Raw genomic sequence first — 24,364 nt, forward strand, 5'->3', positions numbered from 1 at the left:
CACTTAACCTGGTTAAAGTTTACATAAAACCCGCCCGCAACTCATTCTCTCCTATCATCACCTACTGTTCGACAACTGTCACTGCATCTGGAGTTACAGTTTGATTGTTGTCATTTCTTTTGGATGACTTCTCTTTGTACATATTGGGGATCTCAGTCAGATATGTGCGTCATCAGATAAGTTCGTTAGTGACAATCAAGTATTTCTGTAGCATAACAGTCTCTCAGCTGGGAGACCCTCACACCCTCATTTCCTTTTTTTTGGCAAACCGGCATCCAAGTTCTACTTACGTCTTACCATGTGTTTATAGGTCACCTGGTCTTATCATCACTCATGCCTCATATTTGATGTACAGGCGACTCCAAAATTCGACTGCTGCCGTTCGTGTCTAAGTGTTAGGGATGCGGGACACTAACCAAGTTGTTTCTGCAGTGTTATCAGCGGAGATCTGAGGTCATACTGTAATTTATCACTCACTGTATACATCCACTTAACTCTCTGTGCAGCTGTACTACTCAACCCCCCGCCTCCCCCCCTGGGGGCTTTAGTTACCTGGGTGAATTTGGGACTTTCCACATATGTATTGAGATCCACAACGATAAACAGAAGGTAAGACTAGCTGTTTAATTCCCAAAACCACCCCAACAATACCAACAGCGTTTTATTTCTTTAAAAAAAAGTTCTTCCCAATTATGACGTCATTATTCGTGATTTAATTCGCCAAAAATGTACATCTTTAAATGTGGGGTTACCATCTCACACATTATGGTTTTGAGCCGATTTTTTCTTTGTGTTGCACTTAGTGTTACTGAACAATGGTGTATTAAAAGGTGAAATTTCAGGTAAATGTACAGTATATACAAATATAGGGTAATCATTCTATGTTTAATCTTTATTGTACTTTAGTCTCAACTTTCCCCAGGCTTTTGTTAGAGTTGCTAAACTATAATAAATGATAGTGAAGCCGCGCTATTGAGTTTTTTTCTGTCTTATATCTTATATCTAAGAGAATTAACATAATGATCATTTCTGTTATTGACACGTAAAACTCTTCCCTCTGGTGTAAAACAGTGGTACGGCATGCTGTGAAAAGTAATAAAAAAAAAGTGCAATGAAAGAATCTCCATAACAGACTTCAAGATGAACCTCTCTTCTCTCAACTAGTGTGCAGTATTCGCTTGTGCACTCAGTATCAAGGAACTGGATCATTCTAATTGATGAGGCTGTGATCTATAGTATGGGCTATACCAGGGCTGGGCAATCTTATCCGCAAAGGGCCATTATGGGCAGCTGGGGGGCAGCGTGTGGTTCTGTGGGCTAAGCCTGTGTGCCTGTAATCAAAAGGTCACAGGTTCAAACCCGGCCTCAGACTACAGGTCCTTGAGCAAGGCCCTTAACTGCCGCTACAGGTGGCAGCCCTTCGCAGACAACTTACTCTATGAAAAACAGCAAGTTGTGGGAGGCGTAAAGACAATTTCCCTACAGGGATCAATAAAGTATATGTATGCAGGTTTTAACTTTTGGGTCAGCTGTTCAAAGCCAGGTGTGAGGACTCTGGGGGGAAGCATGTGGCTCAGCCTCTATACCTGTAATCAGAAGTTCACCAGGTCAAGCCCAGCCTCAGCACATCTGCGGTTACTTGACCAAGACCCTTAAACCTCATTTCCCTGGGTGCTGCTGTGGGTCGCTGCCCTTAACAGCCAGCGTGCACTCACCTACAGAGAACAAGTGAGGGGAGGTGTAAAAAGACCTGGTCTTTTGTGAACCCTTCTCGATTGTTGTGTGTCTTTAGCATTGTATAAATTACCCACTGTGTTTGTGCCTTACAGTCCAGTGTCTGACCTCCCTGTTTCTCCGATATATTTGGTTCTGGTCCTTATTATTGCATTGACCTGTATTAGTCACTTTAAGGGCTCTAATTAAAAAGCTATGCTCCTCTCTGCAAGAAGCTTGCCCTAAGACCACATTTACCATGAGGCACTCTGGCACTTCCAATTGATGCTGTTAAGTCTGTGCAATGCCCCATCCAATTTTGAAAGGCACATGGAGCACATCCTGGGTCATACCCCTCAAGCCCAGTGTGTCATTTATCTTGACATTCTACTTGTACCTGCCGTTGACTTCACTGGAAGATTCCAGAATCTAAAAACCATGACTTCTGTGATCCGGCAGGCAGGGTACCCACTTGAAGCCCCGGAAGTGCTCCTTCCTCCAGCACCAGACACGTTGCCTGGGCCACATGGTCAGCAGGGAAGGCATTGCTACTGACCGGGAAAAGACTGCAGCTGTGCAGGACTGGCCAGTTCTGCGATCATGAAACAGTTGTAACCCTGGTTTCTTGATAACTGGGTAGCGTGTGCCAGTCTCTTTCTCGGGCTGTGGGTAACAAGCTGGCTACGGTTCCTTTTGCAATCGTTTTTAATAATCACCACTCGGCAACACAGTACCTTACAACTTCTTCCAGCCGCGCTTCAACCTTCTTTCCCCCGCTTCTCTCTAAATTGTCCCCCTGTGAACCAGGGCAGATAGGAACTATGAATAAAGTTAACTAAGGGAACATACTGAACCTTAATGTAACACATGTAAATATAACTGAAATAATAGAGTACTGTAACTGATAATAAAATAAAATAATAATAATTAAATCTGATCATTCAGCATAACATTGTAATGTAAAATAAATATATATTAACCTTAATAAAATTACTGCAAAGCATAATAATAATATACAGCATAAATCAGTGGCATACACTTAATTAAAATTATCCAACAAAATATAATGTGCACAGCAACTACAGTTACATAGTTATGCTGCTTTCTGGGGCTGGTGTCCTTCTACTGACACTTTGTGAAGGATTTCACCAGTATTACAAAACTGCTACACCTTGTTACAGAGAAGGGAAACAGTTTTGCTTGGATGGATGCCTGTGCTCTGGCTTTTAACCAGTTTCAGCCAGCGCTCACCAATGCCCCCATACTAATGTACCTGGATCCATGTCTCCCTTTAATGGACACAGACGCTAGTAATGAGGGACTGGGCACTGTGCTGTACCATAGTACAGGAAAGTACTGGCTGCACCACCGCTGCCCTTATGTTTGGTCGTGAGCTGTGGACCCCAGTGGAGCTGGTTTTTGGCTCAAACCAGAGTGGGAGCTGTCAGCAATTCCGGGACAGGACTACCTGTGCCAGCTCCAGGAGCATGTATGCACCATGCAAGAGCCAACCAGGAATTATCTGGATGTGATCACGGCCAGACAGATGACAGCTGCTGTTGGGGACAAGCCTATCAACTCAGGGACTCTGCCCCATTCAGAAGAAGGGTTAGTCACCCAAGTTCAACAGCCCTTGGAGGGGTCCTGGGGAGGTCTTGGAGTGGATCTCCACAGTTGTGTACAGCGTGCGATTGCCAGAGTGGTGCAGGACTATCTTGGGGGGATGGTTAACCCCCTAGGAGGGGGGCAGTGTAGTGCTGGAGGTACCGTCAGGCAGTGCGGTGGGCTGGACTGGTGCCAACTTTGTAAATTGTGCTGCATAGTCACCATACTTTATATGTCACTGTACTGTATTGTAATGTCACGTGTAGTGTTAAATGTTAATTGGTGTTACAGCGTGTGCATGTGTGTATGCCCACCGTGTGTATTAGGAGTAAGTGGGTGACAGGCATTGTGGGCTGTGTGAGTGGAAATAATTAAGAGACCACTCTATATTTTTAAACAAAGTTGCATTCTGGTTTAATTGTGATTCTGCTGGCAGAACGTTATGATGCTCTGTAACCCTCTCTGTTACTTTACGTGGTTTTCCACCAGTTACAGTTGCCCAAGGAATATCTAGCAGGGAAGAAATATTATAAACTGGCTTATTGCAAAGGTTGCATCCTATGACAGTACCACACTTGAATTCACTGAGCTTTTCAGAACGACCCATTCTTTCACAAATGTTTGTAAACCTGACTGCATGACTAGGTGCTTGATTTTATACACCTGTGGCATGGGACTGAATGAAACACTTGAATTCAGTGATTAGGAATTGTGTCCGTATACTTTTGTCTAAACAAAAACCCTAACCCTAACCCTAACCCTAACCCTAACTACTTTTGTAGTTAGGTCGCTACGATCTTTTGAGCTGACTTCATAATTCTCTGTATGGCTCTCCTGTACTGGCTCCACCACATGTACTGTAATGCTGTTAGTGTGGAGATCTCCAAAAGTGTTGTCCCCTCATCTCTCACTTCCTTTGCCATCTCAGGAAATGAAGCCGCTTGCAGACTTTCATGAGGATAAGTAAAAGGCTTAATGTCAAACTCAGCCTGCCAGAGATATTAAGGCCAAGGTGCATGGAGAGTGGAGAGTGTGAAATAGAACTAAAATAGTGAACTTGACTCCAAAGTACATCTCATTTAGCCTGGGCTGTTTTATGTAGGGTAGTAAAATTATTGCGAATTTTTATGTTATGTTGGCAGTGAAGGCTTCTGTGTATGCACCTTCTCTCTCTCTCTCTCTCTCTCTCTCCCTCCCAGGGCCTGTGGATGGTGCTATTGTCCTATTGGCCTGTGTGTGTGTGTGGGGGGGGGGTCTGTGTTTGGCCTGTGTGATGCTGTTTGTTGGCCCTAGTGTGTTTCGGCATACTATTGCTGCTGGTACTTCTACTTCGTTGTCTTTATTGTATTAAGCTCTCAGGTGGGAGAACTTTGTTACACTTAGCATGAAGCTATATGTGCCAAGGATAGACCTTTTATTTACAGGGAGGGATTTTTCTGCCTATGTTTTGGTTAGTAGTAGGTTAGTGTTCTTTTCTTTCCATGTTTGTTTTAGAAATAGGTTAGTTAGTGGCTTATTTTGTTTCATTTAGCATTTGGAGTTCTGTTTGTTGTTTTGGCCACATCCCTTTTCTGATGTCTATGGGTCAAATAAATTATGAGATGCTTTAAGCTGTGTGTTCAGGTCATCTTTTGGGTCTGGATGTCATATATCCAGGTTTATATGGCCCTTTTGAGCCAAGGTCATAACATTGGGTTACTTGCAGGGTTCAAGTAGTTCCTCTGGATTGTTAATCTTTTCAAACTCTGGGTCAGTCAGCATGGGAGGATGGTTCCTCTACTGGGATATCGTAGCTGGTGATCATCATCAGTGTGGAATTCCACCTGGTGGAAATGTCATCTTCACCATGGCCATTCATGTACTACTGTCTTTATGGTTTAAAGTTAAACCATAAAATATCCTACTAATTTTCTACGTTTTCCCAGTAGGTTGTCCACACCACTTTCACAAAGTACAATTAATATTGTATTGTATATTGTAAACCATGTGCATTGTATGGCATGTATCCGTAGGTCATAAGACTTGTTACTGAGTCTGTATTGCCTGCATTGTCTGTACTCATGGCTGTAACTTTGTCACTGATGTCCCACTCTGCTGCTATGTCTGAAAAATATTTAACGATAAATTCAATGAAATGTCTTTCCTCGCGGCTCCCTACTCCAAGGGCAAACAAAATCAATGTCCATGAATTGTCAGTGTGTTGTGCGAAAACACCATGGTAGTTTCAGATGTCCAATAGTCCAGACATCCCCGGAAGTTCTGGGAGTCTCCCGCAAATTGACATCAGCTTCCTGACACACTCGAATGACATGCAATTCATCTTATTCTACTTCCGGCCCTGTTGAAAATCAAAATGAGGGAAGAGGGGGCCTGAACTGGATGCTCCCCGAAAGTGACAGACTGGCCAGTACAGGCAACAGTCATGCAAAAATAGAGTTGCAGCACAAGATGTAGGTTTCATGATCATGGAGTACACAGCATAATTTGCAGAGGTTCTTTCCGTTTTTTATTACTCAACCACCACCCCACCCCCCCTCTTTGGAGGACAACTTTATTTTTAATTATCTGAACAACTGATCGATACATTAAGTGAAGCCAATCCAAACTTGCCCATCCCCCATTATGACATAACGGTACGCAATTAGACAAATAAGACGTTGCAGGTAAAACAGACAAGACATGGCATTGTAAAACCATGTAGATTGATACAGACAGATGAAACAGGACAGAAAAAAGCAAAGCCATACACTCTCTGGGAGATTTAGGGGTTTTCTCTGATGTTGTGAGAGTTTATGAGATGCAGCAATTGGGGTTTCATTGCATTGAGGAGTTGTAGTGTCAATGTGTGTGTCTGTGTGTAATTATTTGTGTCATTCCATGGGTTTAGTTCACAGGCAAGTCCAGTGCGGTGGTAAATGAGTCCCGAACCTTATTTAAGTCTGTGGTTTAGTGTTGTAGGGATATGTATTCCATAGATATGTATTCTTTGAGTAGGTTTTACCATTGTGTGATATTTACTGTGCATCTGGTTTTCAAGTTTAACAGGATAGTTCTTGGCGATACCAAAGGCAACCAGTATGAGTTTTACATCTTCAATTGTTGGAGTTATTCTTAAGAACATAAGAACTATACAAACGAGAGGAGGCCATTCGGCCCATCAAGCTCACTTGGGGAGAACTAAACTAATAGCTCAGAGTCGTTAAAATCTTATCTAGCTCTGATTTAAAGGAACCCAAGGATTCAGCTTGCACTACATTATCAGGAAGGCTATTCCATACTCTGACTACACGCTGCGTAAAGAAGTGCTTCCTTAAATCCAGCTTGAAATGTTCTCCCGCTAATTTCCACCTATGGCCACGAGTTCGTGTATTTAAACTAATGCTGAAGTAACTATTTGGTTGAACAGCATCCAAACCTGTTAGAATCTTATATACCTGGATCATGTCCCCCCTCAATCTCCTTTGCTTGAGACTGAACAGATTTAGCTCAAGTAACCGTTCCTCGTATGACATTCCTCTAAGACCAGGAATCATTTTTGTGGCCCTACGCTGCACCTTTTCTAAGGCCACAATGTCCTTTTTAAGATATGGTGACCAAACCTGCACACAATATTCTAGGTGAGGTCTCACCAAGGAATTGTATAATCTTAGCATTACCTCCCTTGACTTAAACTCCACACACCTGGAGATATACCCCAACATCCTATTGGCCTTTTTTATTGCTTCCCCACACTGGCGAGAATGGGACATGGAAGCATCAACATACACACCAAGGTCTTTCTCATGATCAGCTACCTTTATTTCAGTGACACCCATGAAATACCTGTACTTTATATTTCTGCTCCCTAGATGGAGTACCTTACATTTATCGACGTTAAATTTCATCTGCCAGGTATAGGCCCAGTTACTAATTAAATCAAGATCCCGCTGTAGCTGCTGAGCCACTAATTCAGTATCTGCTACACCACCCACCTTGGTGTCATCTGCAAATTTCACCAGTTTACTGTATATATTGGTATCCATATCATTTATGTAAATTAGGAACAATAGTGGTCCTAAAATCGAACCCTGCGGTACCCCACTACCCCACTTCTTGAGAGACAAAGAAGACAAGTAGACAAATGGAAGGAGATAGTGGAATGCAGAGCTTGTTTCCAATATTCTTGGTCGAACATGGTGATGTGGGTGAATAAGGTAAATACCCCAGAAATCTGTCGTCCCACTGTTCAGTGGAGATAAAATAAGCCAACTAGAAGTTTTACTGCTGCAACCCCAGCCTCCCCCCCCAAGTGGGCAAGTTTACCTGCTACCCTCTAGGTCCAGTTGGCAAATTTTACAGCCTGCCAGCCCCCCAACCCAAGGCTACACTGGGCTTGGGCAGTATCTAATGTTTAATACTATCATACCACCCAATCATTAAACTGAGGTACACGGTATATTAAAAAGCAATACAACATTTCCATAACACCACCCAAGCCTAGTCAGCACCCTGTTGTCCCTCATCTGTCTGCATGAAATAAAAATGCCTAAGTTAGGATGTCTGAGTCTCCCTTCAATGCCAACATTTTCGGTTTTCTTAGTTAATTGAATTTGTAAAGTGTGTTTGTTATATAAATCTTTGATCCATGACACAGTTGTCCCTCTTGCTGATCGTGTACAGGTGTGGAGCATGTGCATGAGGCCCCAGCTTCAGCTTCCCAATAGTCAGTAGCTATTCAGTTATGTTCTTGCATTGGTTAGTGCTTTATACTGGCTTTCAGTTGGATTAATAACCAGCACTTTCATCAGCAGTGGGCTGGTGTCAAGACTTGTAAGATGAAGGACTCGAAGTCAGGCATTTGGCAAACAAAGGAAGACAAGTATCAGGAAGTACACAGGCAATAAGGGGACTGGTTTCAATGATAGGACTGGGGCTGATGAGACAAACAAGTACTTAAATACTAAGACTAACGAGGGGCAACAAGCAACAGGTGTGGCTCATAAGGACCACGTAAGTGAGGAGACAGGAGAGTCAGGTGGACACAATGGGTAGGACATGACAGCTGCTGTGTTTCTCAAAAGCCGAACCAGAAAGACTCCTTTTTAAATGGAAGGACAGAGACGTTGTGCTCCTGTGATATTTAAATTCTCTACCACAAACAGTGCAATTTGTGACGCACCTATCCATTGAGCTTTCTGACAATATTTTAAATTGTATATAAATGTAAATTGAAAACAACCATTCAAATTCTCACTATATTTCTCCTTTTCTACTACAAAATGTACAGAAGTAACTACAGTAACCTCCAAAGCCCAAAAAGCATGACACAAGTGTCTGAACAGTATCATACAGAAAACTCAATAAACACACTGTCGGGACCCCAAGCAGGACTTTACAGTAGGCTGTGTCGTAATGTAATTTAAAAATAATAACGCATTATTCTATTACATTTTGACAGCCTTCATTTTTTTGTAATTGATAATGAAATTATATTTACACGTTTTGTGAAACATCTTATTGCCCAATACAGTAAAACCTTGGATTGCAAGCTCATAATCCAAAGCACTCGTATATGAAAGCGAATCTTCCCATTAGAAATAATGGAAACTCAGATGATTTGTTCCACAACCCCAAAATATTCATATAAAAATGATTAATACAAAATATAAAGTAAAAATACACAAAACAAATTAACCTGCACTTTACCTTTGAAAAGAATCATGGATGTTGTGAGGGAGATGAGAGAGAGGAGAAGAGAAGGGTTATTTTGTATGACGACTTTCACTATAACTAACGGAATCACTGCTGTCTACAATTACATTAACTGTAATTCTCTTCTGAAACACAAATATGAAAAAGAGTAAATGCACTTTACATCCACAGGGTGGCAGTGTATCACTTTAAAGGCAGTAAATCAGGCATATTACAGGTAGTCAAAGTATGTGTAAACTTGTTTAGCTTGTAAAATTACAAAGTGCTTAACTGAATTTTTAAAATTTTATGTTGTAAAAGATATAATAATAATAAAACTAAAAACTATTTTTTCTGCAGAAACATGTAAAAAGAAGAGTGTTGAGGTATACATTTTTGAGAAACATTTACAAAAACTCGGTCTACTTTGTATGTAAACCTAAGTTCTCTGATGAATGTGTCTTTCCAGTTATTTACGTAATCCTGGGGTGTATTCTTTCTCTCTCACACACCTCTGGAGCCCCACACCTACCTGACTCTGCCTTCTAGGGAGAGTTACGACAAACCGGTTTATCAGAGTGCAACCCGGAAATGCAGTGCGCGCAGGAAAGCAGCTGAGAGCTCAAAGGGGGCTCCGCGGGAGCATGCAAGAGAGGGACGCGACCTCTTTCCTGGGCCGTTACACGCTAAGGATACTGACCCCCGCCACCCAGCCAGCCAGTCAGCCAGCCGGCCTCTGAGAGCTGCACATCATCACATCTGTGTCAGAAGGACAGGTCTGAACATAACTGAAGGCATGAGAAGCGAAAGAGGCGTCTCTGGGTCATGGGAACGGACAAGTGTGAAAGAGTGAGCGAGGGTAGAGGAGGGAGTTGACCCAACTGACTTTTATCTCATTCTTTGGCGGAAAATTAAGATTAAGGGACTGTTTTATCTGAAGACTCACTTCTGCTTTCTTTCTGATGGCAAAAAGTAGAGAACTTGATTTGTAGCCTTCTCTTAGCTCTTCAAGGGACGAAATATCTTCTAGTGCTTACTGTACTAGTGCTTACTTAACTGCTGGTGGCTCACTGGGTTCCTGCTTTTGTCCTTCTGTCCGTGCTGCTGTCATCGTGATATGTGCAGGCAGACATCGGCGTGAAGGAGGAAATGTGGAACAGGCTTGTGAATTGAAGAAACTTCTAGAATACCAGGGGTCTTCTGCTAGACATGGATCTCTTGGGACTTCATGACTTCACGTGAGGACTGACAAAGCACTCTGTGACGACACCTACATGCTGGCCTTAGCAAGTCAGCAGCCTATACACCGTCATTGCTTCAACAAACACACGTGAGCCATGGCAGCAGCGCGCAGCTGGTGGGGAATAGGCCAAAGCCCTAGGCCCGACACAGCCAGGTCCAGCGCCACTATGTTGACTGCAGCAGACTCCCGGCTGTTGGACAAAACCCTGAAAAGGCTAGAAAAACTGGACACTTTGTGTACCAACCCACGGCTTGGCCTGAAGAACAGTCCGCCTTTCCTGCCTGACCTGGTGTCTCAAACGGCAAACCAGCTTTCGGAGGTCTGGGCACCCTACCGAGGTCCACCCACAAGTGAGACGGGCGGCTATGTCCCACGCGGCGATGAGGCCGAATACCTGAGGGTCCATGTCAGGCACCTGCTGACCAAGACAGAGAGAGCGATACTCCTGTTCAAGGAGGGCAAGGAGAAGATCTTTGAGGAGAACTCCAGCTATAGGTGAGAGGCACTGGTATCTTCTGCTAGTCTCTTCTTTACTCTTGAAGGGCAGGAGAGATGGTTCAATGAATAACAGTTGTTTTAAAGTATAATCCAGTAATACTTGTTTTTATAAAGGTCTGTAATGGCAGAATCAACGTACACAACCTTGTAGGATCTCAAACATTATAGCTACGAATATGCTTAATTTAATTTTATGATTATCTGTAGCCGGACTGAACAGCTACCCTGTTGTGTGCGTCTTTATCAAACCATCTGTACGAATCACTTAGCAAAGTTCGAGGCCAGGCCAGGCTATGCCAGAGCTTTTACTGTCCAAGGGACGGAAGTCAGACGAGATCGAGCGGCATTGTGCGAAGTGCTTCGGATCCAGCTCTCCCGCTCTATGAGAGGGAAAATAGGAGAGAAGGTGACCAAAGGGGAAGAAACAGTGGACCACTGGAGACACAGGCCTTTGACCCACTGGGGTCGGGCTTTTGTTGAATATGTCGAGCTCTCCAGTGCTGAGTATGGGATCTGCAGTGATGATTCCTTTATGCTGTTAAAAGCAATATTCTAATCCAGCAATTTCAAGTCCCCATTATCACAAAATGCAAATATGCCCATTAATTCACCCTGCAGCACCTCAATAAAAACTCAACAACCGAGCCTCAATAAAATTGTTGAATATATTCATTGCATAATTCAAATCATTTGCAGCCATATTTGGGATTCAAGGGCAAAGTATACATTTTCAGTGTTTTGATGATGGAATCTCGACGAGTAAAGTTCTATTTGTGATACAAAATATTTTCCCCTTATTTTATGAAAATCAAGGGAATAAATTAACATTTCATTTTACATATCTAATGCCAATTAATTAATCTGAATTTAATTTGAAGTTTCGCGAACTATTATGATGAATTCCTATCCAAATCTGTAGTTAGTTGTAACGTATGTTACCTTTGTTACAAACAAAAATTAATACTACTGTATAAAAACTGATTTCTAAATTTACAGATATGTATGATGATGTTAATGCATCTTCTGATAAAATTCTTAGACGGATGAAACTGGGAAGTTAAGGACATGAAACTGTGTTTTTTTGGTGTTTGGAATATTCTCTCCAGTCCAAAACACTGGAATAATATTAGATATTTACATTCTGAGCAGTAGTACTTCAATGGGATATTAGATATGTGGGAATTTCAGTTGTTCATTGTATAGCTTATATGGCTTTGTGTGTGTGACCCTAATATCTGTAGATTTTACTACATATGCTTTACTGCATGCATTGTATTACATTCTCAGAAACCAAACAGTAGGAACAAACCATTACCAGCCAAGTAATCCACACAGGAAATGCCCCTTTTGAAGGCAGCTGACAGTGTTTCACTGAAAAATACCATGGATGTGCAACCATGAACACGACGGGAGCCGGAGGTGTGAGAATGACGGGAATGAGATGGAAATTAGGTTGCAAAAGTCCGCAGTCAGCATGTTTAGTACTAAATATACCTATCTGCAGAGAAAAGCAACTGAACTGCATTTTTAACTTTGCAGAGGCTGCTGTGTGGCCTCTACTATGACCAACGGAAAAGCAGCACCCTCCTGTATGAATTTATCATGCTATGTGCCCTGAGGTTTTTGTTTTTTATTTATGTTGATATCATCATTGTTAGGTTCATGTTTAGTGATAGTGGCTCTGTGCGGACATCTATAATTTCAATATTTTCGATACACTTTAGCCACCACCATCATTACTATATGAGGTCATTCAAAAAACATGCATGTGACAGTTTTTAAAAGGCAGCTGCAAAATCAAGTGGAAGAAACCACATATTTCAGACCTGGATAAATAAAACGTGCACCAGTTGTGATGGTTAACTTCATTCGATGTTATGCGTCCTAATATAGGTGACATTTTGTCAACAAACTCTGACTCTGTAACTAAATAATTTTAAGTTTTTGTTTTACATACCTACTATTTATTTGTAATTTTCTTAAATTTCCTAAAGTATTAATAAATTGTGTGGTAAGTCCTAAAATAACAGATAAAAGACTAAAGACACCCACAAAGCTTACACTGAATATTTGGGATCATGTTGAAATGAAAATGAGCGCCTTTGCACACATCCAGGCTGATGTTAATGCTATTATTCATTACTGTATACGGAGGTATACGGATATTCGGATTCAGATAAACCATGCGCAGTTAGCACTATGCCCATGTTTACACTTTTTAAAATCTATCGCTATATTAAATAATAACTATAATTGTAGTATGACTGAGAAATTTATCACATTAACATGTCGCTTTAATTTAAAAATCATAAAACGCTATTATTTCTTTGATTGTGTTAATCCATGGGGAATGTTGTTACGCAATTGGGAGAATAGTATGAGCATGAATTTTAACAGAGACTGTCACTACATGATCCAAGTTAACCGTGGATGGGTGTTGCACATGCAAGAGCGTTGATAGCAACATACGAAAGCAACTTAAATCTAACGCATAGAAAGCCAAATACAGAAAAAAAATGTCCAGTACCTATGAGGGGCTTTGCCAAGCATGATGAAAAATAATAGCATGGGATCAGCATAATTTCCAGCGTAACTGCTGGTCTACCTGCAAACGTAGTTAGTCCACCAGCAATATTTCACTAAATATTCTGGTCCACCGGCATCAAAACATGGCATAACCAGCAGGTATTTTGTTTGTCATACTGGTCTATGCTGGTTTTCTCAGCCAAGAACAAGGCAATTTAAGGTAATTATGTATTCAAGTACATAAGATAGGCCTTAACGTTCTATAACTGATAAGGGTGCAGGTTCACCGTTCAAGTTCTTTTCTAAAGTCCATTTCCAGAATAGTTTAATACTTGAGTAGTTCACAGTTCACTTGTGATCGTGTAGCACATGTGCGACTCACATCCACGGTTGACCCAGATCCTGTAAGCATGTCAGAATATAGGTCGCGACGTTGCACAAAATCCAGAATTCAGATCTGAAATCACAGCATTCATCTACTGTCTCATGGGGAATGTTATGTTATCTGGTTTGTTTCGTTTTATAAGTTGGCAGACGGAGGTACTGTATACATAGGATTTTAAAAAGTCATAATTTGTATGTTTCTGTTGTATTGAAAGCTTACAGCTTAAAAATTTTACATCTTTCGTGCTATAAGGTGTACTTTCAGTGGTTATCAGGTTTCTGTTTTTAGAGCCATTTGCCAAAAAGGTTTAAGATTTCACATCGAAGAGGTTATCAGGATTAAATAGAGCAATTATATATACATGTGCTGTATGGCATTAATCGCCAAGGTATGTAATGAAAATAATCATTTAACATCCATACTTATAATACAATAACTTCTCTTTTCTTAATGCCATCTGTTCATCGAGCCTTTTTGAAAGTGTTGAAATTTAGTTTGTACTTACTAGCAGGTAGTACTTTGGTTGGAAAGTTCGTTAAACCATCAAACATATATTAAAATATACGTCATTCATTCATTGAGAATTCTTCAGAAAAAGTTTGATGATGAAAATCTTTTGGGTTTTTTTTGTGTAGAGCAATTGACATTCCCTTAATTTTTTTAAAAATTAAAAAAAAAAATAGATTTTACCCAAATAAAAAGCCAAAAATCAGTAACACAAAACTACACGAAATGTTTTAAAATCTTTCAGTTTTCCCCACTATAAACAATCGATTTATATGAGAAGCATATTTTTGCTTTTGTTTATTACACAAATAAATTGTAACATAAAACAGTGGGCTAAGCCTCTTTGCCCGTGATCAGAAGGTGGCCAGTTCAAGCTTGGCTTCAGCACATCTGTGGGTCCTTGAGCAAGACCATTAACCCCCAGCTCCCTGGGCGCTGCTATGGGTCGCTGCCCTTCACGGCCAGCTTGCTCTCACATACAAAGAGCAAGTTGTGGGAGGCGTAAAGAGAATTTCCCCACAGGAATCAATAAAGTATCAGTTATTATTGTTATTATTAACTGAAACTGAACTAGATGCTGGATAACTTCAAACTTTCACTTGTAATGTTGTTGAGACGGATGTGTGTATAGCACATGGTATCATGATGTGATTACAGCACATAGTATCATGATATCTGCAAAGTGCACGGTATCATGATGCATGTACAGCACACAGTACCATGATGTGTGTACAGTGCAGGGTATCATGACACGCATACTCCACAAAGTATGATGAAGCATCCACAGCACACGCTATCATGATGTGTGCACAGTATCATGATGAGTGTACAGCGTACGGTATGATGATGCATGTATAGTGCATGATATCCTGGTATGTGTACCGCACATAGTATCATGATGTGTCAACGGTGCATGATATCCTGGTATGTGTACCGCACATAGTATCATGATGTGTCAACGGTGCATGATATCCTGGTATGTGTACCGCACATAGTATCATATTGTGACAACAGTACATGAAATTATGATGCGTGTACAGCTCACGGTATCATGATGCATGTATACTACATAATGTCCTGGTATGTATACAGCACATAGAAACATGATGTGTCTACAGGGCATAGTCTCATAATGCGTGCACAGTATGGTTTCATGTGTCCGTTGTGCACTGCTTCATGATTTGTATAAAGTGCATGGTATCATGATGTGTCCGTTGTGCACTGTATCATGATTTGTATACAGTGCATGGTATCATGATATCTCTACTGCACATGGTATCACGCTGCCCGTCCCTCCCAGAATGTCTTACTTTAAGTGACTCATCTACTTCTTAAATCTCTAAAGTGCAGTCAGGGCATGCATACACACACCAGTAATCACAGTGGGGAATGTAAGTTAGGGAGGAAATGTTGGTCAACAGGATTTACAGGTCTGTGAAAAAGCCTTGACTTCCTTTGTTTTTTATCTGACCTCATCTCAGCCCCCAGTTTTTTTGTGCTGTTTCATAATCAGCTGTCTTTATCAAATAAAATGGCAGGGTAGATGGATTGTAAACCTTTGGCCCAGGTTTCCTTTGGTGTAACATGGTTGCAAGGATGACTGCTCAGCCTGCCCTCTGGGGGGGCCTCGATACCAAAAGTGAAGCACAAATAAACATTTCACATAAATAATCAAACACACTCATGCAAATTCCTTCTTTCCATTTTGATCTGCTGTCCATACCGATCCACATATTTCTGAAATAAGTACTACAGAAACCTGTACTGATATCTCGCCCTCTTATTTTAATTTCACAGAGCTTCCTAATACAACTGAAACACAGAAGCACTGCGAAGCACTGCTTCAAGGCACCAGTTACCACTCCAAGGCATAAAATGCACTCGCGTGGACACTGCAAAGATGCAAAGCGTAATCGGGCTGCCTTACTTGGCTGGCTCCTTACAGCTGTTTTATTTTGTTCGCACTCTTAGATATACACTGGTAATCTGGAGTAGGGGTTGGTTTCTGCAGATGTTGATATGACCACAAATGGGCTGTTTGATGGGCAGGAAATGTCATCTGTTGTGGAAATGAAGACATGAACATGGCAGCCGCTGAACTTAGTCATGGAAAGTTTTGCCCAAAATAGATGAGCGCATCAAGATATAAGGCACAAGTGGGTTTTTTTATTCATAAATCAATAGACCTTACATACATAAAAAATCGATTGTGACTAAAGTAAGCAGGTCAAAGAGGGATGAAGTATGCATTCACTGCATGTTAAAGGTTTATCAGTTTATTCTGTCAATTAATCTAGCAATCAAGTACAAAATGACATGAATCATCAGCTGAAAAGATACTTATGCAATATATTATGAAATTATATTACAAAATTCTATCTTTATTCGTTCAATGATTTATCAGTCAAGAAAGTCACATGCCGTTGTCGTGTTTGATGTCAGACTTGCTTGGTGTTCGTGTTAAGTGGTCAGTGTCTAACGGAAAATTTGGTTGCTCAAGCGTACACCCTAAGGACAGGAAGCTCAGAGAGACTTCCTGTGTGTGGAAGCTTAACTACAAAACAGTGCATCGTTTATGTTATCTGCTCAGAGAACTGGCTCACTGATTAACTCTGACTATGAGCACATTTCACACCTCGCTTTGATTAAAGCAGGTCTATCTTCATTGTTTTCTGTAACGTTAGCATACCCAGGGAATTTCAGCACCCATTTCACTTTTCGGTTGTTTTTTTTCTCCTTATTCATAGAGTTTTTGTTCCTCTCCTCCATTGTCTTCTGGCATTCCTGCTTTTCCTCTCCCCTTTTCCCTGTTTCAGGCACCATTTTGTATAAATAACGTAGTCATGGATTGCCACATATTATTGTTAGCTGCCTCAGGGTGACTGAATGTGAAAGGCATGATTCAAAAATAAACTAAACTGAATATTACAGGCAGCTTTTAACTGAATTTGTGTCTGTAATTCTGTACATTTTATACATTTCTGATCAGGGAAAAAAACAAGATTCGGAATAAACTGAATCATCAGTCTTGAAGTACAACAATTAAATAAGCACAGAATATTATTTTCTGTTTGTAATTGACATGGAGATTTGCTCTACTGGGCTGGCAGCCAACACTCTGTCTTTCTCTTTTCTTTCTTCAATCTCCCAGGAGAAGCCTGACGAAGATATCTCTGCTGCTCAGCCACATGCTGCATGAACTGCAGGCAGTGTTTCCCAGGGGACACTTTCAGGGTGACACATATAGACTGACTAAGACAGAAGCCGGGGAATTCTGGAGGAAAGCATTCGGAGAGAGGTGAGGGCCGTGAAACGGTCGGAATGGAGGCATATAAGTGATGTGTGATTAGAAAGGAAATGAAAATTAACCCCCACAGCTGGGGACATTGTAACGGGAACAAGACAAATCTGAATACATTTGTTGTACTCCATTAATGAAGCGTTTATCACCCTCTTTGTTAGTGACGCAGATTCACACCCTCCTAGCAGCAACTTCTGTGTCTTGTAAAGAACGTTTAATCCACAAAGTTACCCTGTTAATTTAATATTTCCCCCAACTACACTTCAGGTGTAGCTTTATGTAGGCAACACAGTCTATATATTGGAATATTAATAGCATGATGTGATATTGGTGGTAAGAAACCATCAGAAAAGAGCTACAACAGTCTGTATTAAGCTAATTTCTCTCACCCTCAGGTGTATCATACAGTGGAACAGTTTCAAAGAGCAGCTTCGCAAGGTTCATGCTTTTGAGGAGGGCATGGAGGCCATGGCCCTAAGGTCCACGGTGGACATCACCTGCAATGACCACGTCTCCATCTTTGAATTTGACATTTTCACTAGGCTCTTCCAGGTACGTCAGCAGAATTATCATTCGACTACTATGAAATTTGGGTCACAAGTCTGGCGGTCTGTCACTGCCTTTGCCCACATGGACTGATCTGCAAGGCCCTTTGTCATTTCTACTGGCCTCTCTCTCTCCATCTTAGCCATGGTCATCCCTGCTAAGGAACTGGAACCATTTGGCAGTCACCCACCCTGGGTTTATGGCTTTCCTCACCTATGACCAGGTCCGATTCCGCCTGGAAAACTATACCCATCAGCCTGGCAGGTGAGGAGCACAGCGGGAAGCTGAAAACCAGGCGTGACACCTTATATACAGCTCTGGAAAAAATAAGAGACCATTCGCTTTTTAACGAAAAAATGTGCAATCCTGGTTTAATCCTGGTTCTGCTGGCAGAAGGCTACACTGAGAAGCAGGTTGCTTCCAGGTTCAAAGTTTCTAAGACAGCAGTACACAAGTACCATGTGAAGTAGGAGACACTGGCAATGACCAAAAATCAGCCAGGTAGAGGGCAGAAGCAACTTGTAATGCCAGAGAGGACCGTCAACTCCTCCAACTGTACCTCATAAATCAAAAGATGACCTCAAGTGACCTTCAAAAAGAATGGGAAACATTAAGTGGTGTGAAGTGCGTGGCAAGGAGAGTTAGGTCTGCTAGCCCTTAAAGACCTATAAAGCAAGGAAGAAGCCCTTCATCAATAAGAAACAGGGAAGAGCCAGGATGGAGTTTGCAAAAAAAATGTATATTTTACACAGACGCATTCCTATGAACTGAGAAATAAGTGTAACTTAAAATGTTACTGTGGTCTCTTAATTTTTTGTAGAGCTGTATATATACGTAATGCGTGTGCAGACACATCAATGATTATGCACATTATCTAGCCACAGGCTAGGCACCATGTCTTGTGAACTACCCGGCAGACAGATCAACAGACCGCTGTGCAGTATCATCTAACAAGCTTCAGGTTGACAAGATGCATAACCAGCAGCTGCTTTATCTTTATTTTCCATTAGCTATATCTTCCGCCTGAGTTGCACCCACATGGGCCAGTGGGCCATCGGTCATGTGACCAAGGACGGCACCATTGTGCAGACCATTCCCCAGGACATTCCTCTGTCCCAGGCTCTCGTCAAGGGTTACCAAGAAGGCTAGTGCGTGCATTTGTACACATATTTATATAGATACAGTCTATGATGCTTTTCTTAATATAGAAGACTAGGAGAGTGAATAATAGCTTCTAAAGATGTGAGTTGGGGCACTTGTGTGTGGGCGTGGGCGGGGGGGGGGCAGCTAAGTATTGTCTGCGTGTTTGAATGTGACACGGTGTGCTTTGTGGTTTCAGCTATCTGTTCCCAGATGGTAGAGACAACAACCCTGACCTAACCAGTCTGTGTGAGCCGACCTACAAGGGCAAAGTCAGAGTCAGCCCGGTAACGTAACATTTCACACTGTCACATAGTGACAGTTATGTGTATGGAAAAAAACACTGTTCCTGTACACCTCACCCTCAAACGGAAGTCATTTGTGTGTGAGCAGTTTCCGATGTTTTGCCGGTAACCTGAAGAGTCCATCTGATGGGCACACATGTGTATGTGTGTGTGTGTGTGTGTGTGTGTGTGTGACCCTAACAGGAGCAGTATGAGCTCTATTGTGAGATTGGCAGCACCTTCCAACTGTGTAAGATCTGTGCCGAGCGAGACAAAGACATTCGCATCCAGCCATGTGGACACCTGTTGTGCCAACCCTGCCTCAGCAGCTGGCAGGTATGGTCACCATTCCCAGCATCTGGCCACACCAGTCTGCTTTAAACTTCAAGACTGATGATTCAGTTTATTCCGAATCTTGTTTTTTTTTCCCTGATCAGAAATGTATAAAATGTACAGAATTACAGACACAAATTCAGTTAAAAGCTGCCTGTAATATTCAGTGTCTGCTTCACCTTCTCCCAGCCTCCCCTGACTCTACCACACCTCGCTGGCTATGGAATCCTCTGCTGTGTTTTTTGCAGCTATTATGGCACTTGCACTTTCTAATTAACTTCAGTCAGCATGTTGGTGTCACCAGAGGGACTGAAAAGCATGTGCCATAAGCTTACTATTCTTTCCCAGTTTACTGTATACTTCTGTGATCTTCATCCAGGCATGATTGGGTTTGGTCACAATGAGTTTGGATGTCACATATCAAAGATGGAGACCTGTGAGTGATGGATTGATGGACACTGTAGCCAATAGCTTGTAATAAAATATGAATAATCAAATTCCATACATTAAATTAGAAAATTAAATAGATTTAATATTATATGAATATTAATATTTATATATTTATTTCAATTTGTTCATATAAGCCTTATTGATTAGCCTTATTTAATATCAGTAAGTCATTAAGTTAAATAATCTTACATATACAAGTAACATTTCTGGGGCTATGAACTATGACATGATGTATAATAATTGCTCAAAATTACATGTGGGATTGGATTATTTGTATGAAGTAAAGTGAAATATCTTTCTACAAATACATGTCTATGAAGGGTAAAATGGGAAGACTGGAACAGTCAAGGTCAGAATCCTATTTGCCATTCATTAATCTGTTACTTTATAAAATGAACAGTGTGAAGAACCGTAGTAGTAGTACTCTTTTTTTTGCATCAACATTACTGATGGTCCTCAGAGCCTCTCTATCACACAGAGATCTGACGGCCACACTTGCCCATACTGCCGGTGTGACATCAGAGGGACAGAGTCTGTCGTGGTAGAGCCCTTCCTGCCGGACAAAGTTGATGAGGAGGATACTGACAACAGCGAGGATGATCTGGAGGACGTGGCACTAGTGATGCAGCAGCTGGCCTCCATGAAAAAGGTGCTCCTGGTGTTTCTTAAGGACATGTTCCCGCTGCGCTGCCCGTGTTCTTCTGCACCGAAGCCAGCATACCAGGATACCTCTCCATTCCACACCTTTGTTCATTCTTTCCATATCTTTTCACAGCTGTCACTCTCGGCCCAGCAGCAGCCTGACATTACACCCCCACCCCTGCCTCCAAAGACCAGCTGCCCCTCCCCTAAGCTGCCCAAACCCACCTTCAGACCTCCTGCTAAGCTGCCCTCTGAGCAGTCCCACTCTCGTCCTGTGAGCTCACCCCGCTTCACGCCGTGCTGCGTGCTATAGCACACATCAGAGTCAAGCCCAGAAAAGCACAACAAACGTTTTAATTGCTCTTCGCAGGTTTACATTACAGCTTCCACCAGCATTGTTTCCTGTAGTTAAGCTAGTACCCAGCTAGAAGCATTTCCATCATTCTTATTTAGCATCATTATAATGAGTATAGACTCAGCTTTATATAATAGGATGAGCAACCTTGACTCTGAGGTTCTGTAGATCATTCAAGTTAAGGATCATTACCTTTAGCTTTTATTACTTATTAGAAAGGCTGACAGCCCTCGTATCACTATAACGATCACTCAGTGGTGGTTCTCTTTAGGAAGAAACATTTAACACAGAGCTGTATTTAGAATGAAGTAAAAAAATGGAGAGGAAAATATCACTCCCTCCCTCCCTCCCCCTACTGCCTGACAGTACTCTAAATAACAAAATCTCTCTGCAGAATCTTAACAGCTCTGATGTGGAGAGACTGTCCCACCCACAGATCACCAGGTGAGGTAACATAGGAGGCCAGCCTTCATCAGCAGCGCAAACCCTAAAGCCTAGTTCATGCTTTGTTTTTCCACATATGCTTTCAGGTTGGGTACGATCATCCACACGGCAGCTTGTGTTCATACTACATTTAGCTGAGGATGCGGATGGTCATGGTTGGTGTGTGCATACACTAGTGATATTCCACCAGACCAGCAGAGGGCAGAAGTATTGCAACAAACACAAATACAAGCATTATAGTATAATGGGGGGGGGGGGGGCGGCATGGTGGTGCAGTGGTTAGCCCTGTGAAATACAACACCTCTGGGACCCAGGTTCAAGTCTCCACCTGGGTCACGTGTGTGGAGTTTGCATGTTCTCCCCATGTCGTCGTGGGGTTTCCTCTGGGTACTCTGGTTTCCCCCCCCCCACAGTCCAAAAACATGTGGAGGCTAATTGGACTTGCTAAATTGCCCATAGGTATGCATGTGTGAGTGAATGGCCTATGAATGTGCCCTGCAATGGGCTGGCCCACCATCCTGGGTTGTTCCCAGCCTCATGCCCATTGCTTCCAAAATAGTCTCTGGACCCCCCACAACCCTGTAGGATAAACAGTTTGGAAAATGGATGGATGGATAGTACAATGGCTAACTTTTATCAGTAATTTTAAAATTATTAGTTGTGGCTTGGGTGGTACTACGGTATATGGCATTCCAAAGTATATTGAAATCTTTAAAACAAAATTTGCCACTTGGAGAATTTCATCACCAAGATTACAAAATGCTGTAAGTTGCAACTTTTTCAAATGCAGTATGCATTGGTATGATGTCTGGACTGCATGAAAAATTAGATATGCAGGTATCAGTTGCTCACCATAACAGCATGTGGCTCTGTGGGCTAAGCCTGCATAATCAGGCTGCTTGTAATCAGGAGGCTGCTGGGTCAAACCCAAACTCAGCATGTCTGTGGGTCCTTAAGCAAGGCCCTTAACCCCTAGTTCCCTGGGTGCTACTACTGGTGGCTGCTCTTTGTGGACAACTTACTCTACCAAGAGCAACCTGAGGGAGGTATAAAAACAATTTCCCAATGGAGACAACAAAGTATCAATTGTTATTATAACTATTGCAACAACAATCATTATTCTTCCTCTACTCTTTCATCATGGACCGTTTATCTGTGGAAGCCCACATACCACCTATTGGAAACGCGTAATCAATTATGTAGCACCTGCCTGGTCAATGCGTATGGACACGTACAGTTTCTATTAGACATAAAATCCTGGACTACACGTGCAGCCATCCGCAGCCAATCCCTGATGACGAAATTAAGTCACATTCTCTAGTTCACAGCCAAAAGCTGGAAGAGTGAAGTATGAATTGGCCTTAAGAGGCAGAGGTTGTTTTCATACTTGATGCCTTTCAGCCCTCAAAACAAACTCAGAGTGATTACTCAGCATTTTTGTGCATATATGAACAATCTCAGGCCTCTCTGAAACTAACCAAACTAAGAACACTTCAGAAGGGTTTTAATCCCTTTGTGTGTTAATCTCTTCTGGAATTTTTATGGATTATGGCCACGTATGCCCAGTGCTCCAGTGTGGATGTCATTAGCTTGTGAGGGTGGTGGGGTCTGGTTGTCATGGATACCAACATGAGTTGGATGGTTGTGCGTCCTCAGGTGTGTGTCAGACGACAGCTGCAGCAGTGAGGAGGACGCCATCTGGGGTCCCCCGCCCGTACTGCGAGTCAGTTCATGTAGGTGAGTTACATCATCAAGGCTAGCAAGTTAGTTCCCAGTTCTTCCATGCTAGCACGCCTTTTCATGAAGCAGGAGAGCAGGAGGCCACATTTAAATCTCAACTTCTTCGTTGACTCCCCCCACCCACGTGTCTCCTTAGTGAGGAATCGTCCGCCACGTCAAACAGGCCTTCATCCTCCCAGTCAGGAAGAACCAGTGAGTATCAGACGGGAAACATCTGCTGGGCTCAGAATATGATCTCACTGATAACAGTGCAGCTGGTACCCTCTGGTCTGCTCCACTGCACCACTGAGCACGAAGCCCTTCCCTCCATCTCCAGCAGGTGGTGCTCTGTGGATGGGGTCATCGGTTGCAGTCCGAGAGAGGGAGAAGAGGCCTAAGGATCGCAGAGAAATGGAGCGAACCATGTCCTCTTAACATTGCAGGAATCTGGCTGGACACCAGTGGGACTGGAAAGAGATACATTTCCCTCTGTCCCAAGACTCCATAACAATATGCCTCAATACACATAGTACTCACCAAGTTAACCGTTATAATTATTATTTTACTAATGAGTTTATGGATATGGCTTATAAACCTCTAACTACTTACAGAAGCAATAGCTTTATGTTCTTTCATAAAATGTACAAAACTACAGTTTTGGATATTAGTCTGTTGTTTAAAAAATAAAGGTGTTTGTTTTTAGTGTATCGTGTTTTGGTGATAAATTTAGGGAATACCATGAAACAGTATGCCTCTGTAAACTAACTAAATGCTATATATAAAGTATTATTGTAAAACCAAATTGTATCAGTGGTTAATGCCTGTACGTGTGGGCGGCACATATCTCTGGAATTTGTCATAGTGAGTCACTTTTATGGTTCAGCCACCAACATTGCACAGCTCCGAAGAAGCAGACACGACATCTTCCTGCTCTCCAAGGGAGCAGCTCTGCTGCAGGTACCCAGAGGAAGGTTGCACGCATCATGAAGTGGATAGGGGAAAG

At 42.1% G+C, this 24,364-nt stretch overlaps 1 protein-coding gene across 2 annotated transcripts; it reads left to right on the forward strand.

The window, feature by feature from the left end:
* The first annotated feature begins 9,547 nt into the window (after positions 1-9,547).
* cblc (Cbl proto-oncogene C, E3 ubiquitin protein ligase) lies at positions 9,548-24,163 on the forward strand. Of its 2 annotated transcripts, none has more exons than XM_049024291.1 (13): positions 9,548-10,726; positions 17,299-17,445; positions 17,844-18,000; positions 18,137-18,258; positions 19,005-19,142; positions 19,334-19,421; positions 19,623-19,754; positions 20,680-20,850; positions 20,977-21,117; positions 21,593-21,642; positions 23,299-23,379; positions 23,519-23,574; positions 23,702-24,163. In XM_049024291.1, the coding sequence occupies exons 1-13, from the start codon at positions 10,326-10,328 to the stop codon at positions 23,794-23,796; spliced, it is 1,779 nt and encodes a 592-aa protein (XP_048880248.1). In that variant the 5' UTR covers positions 9,548-10,325; the 3' UTR covers positions 23,797-24,163. The 2 variants fall into 2 exon arrangements, with proteins under 2 accessions (XP_048880248.1, XP_048880247.1); XM_049024290.1 differs by having other exon boundaries at positions 9,549-10,726; positions 23,699-24,163.
* Positions 24,164-24,364: the final 201 nt, after the last annotated feature.

This window comes from Brienomyrus brachyistius, chromosome 9, assembly GCF_023856365.1.
Source record: "Brienomyrus brachyistius isolate T26 chromosome 9, BBRACH_0.4, whole genome shotgun sequence".
NCBI lineage: Eukaryota > Metazoa > Chordata > Actinopteri > Osteoglossiformes > Mormyridae > Brienomyrus > Brienomyrus brachyistius.

Excerpts from the sequence above, each read along its gene's own strand:
- cblc (XM_049024290.1), top strand. The coding sequence starts at position 10,326 with ATGGCAGCAGCGCGCAGCTGGTGGGGAATAGGCCAAAGCCCTAGGCCC. Across the intron at positions 17,446-17,843 it reads AGGAAAGCATTCGGAGAGAG|GTGTATCATACAGTGGAACA; the intron begins GTGAGGGCCGTG and ends TCTCACCCTCAG. Across the intron at positions 23,575-23,698 it reads CTCCCAGTCAGGAAGAACCA|CAGGTGGTGCTCTGTGGATG; the intron begins GTGAGTATCAGA and ends CTCCATCTCCAG.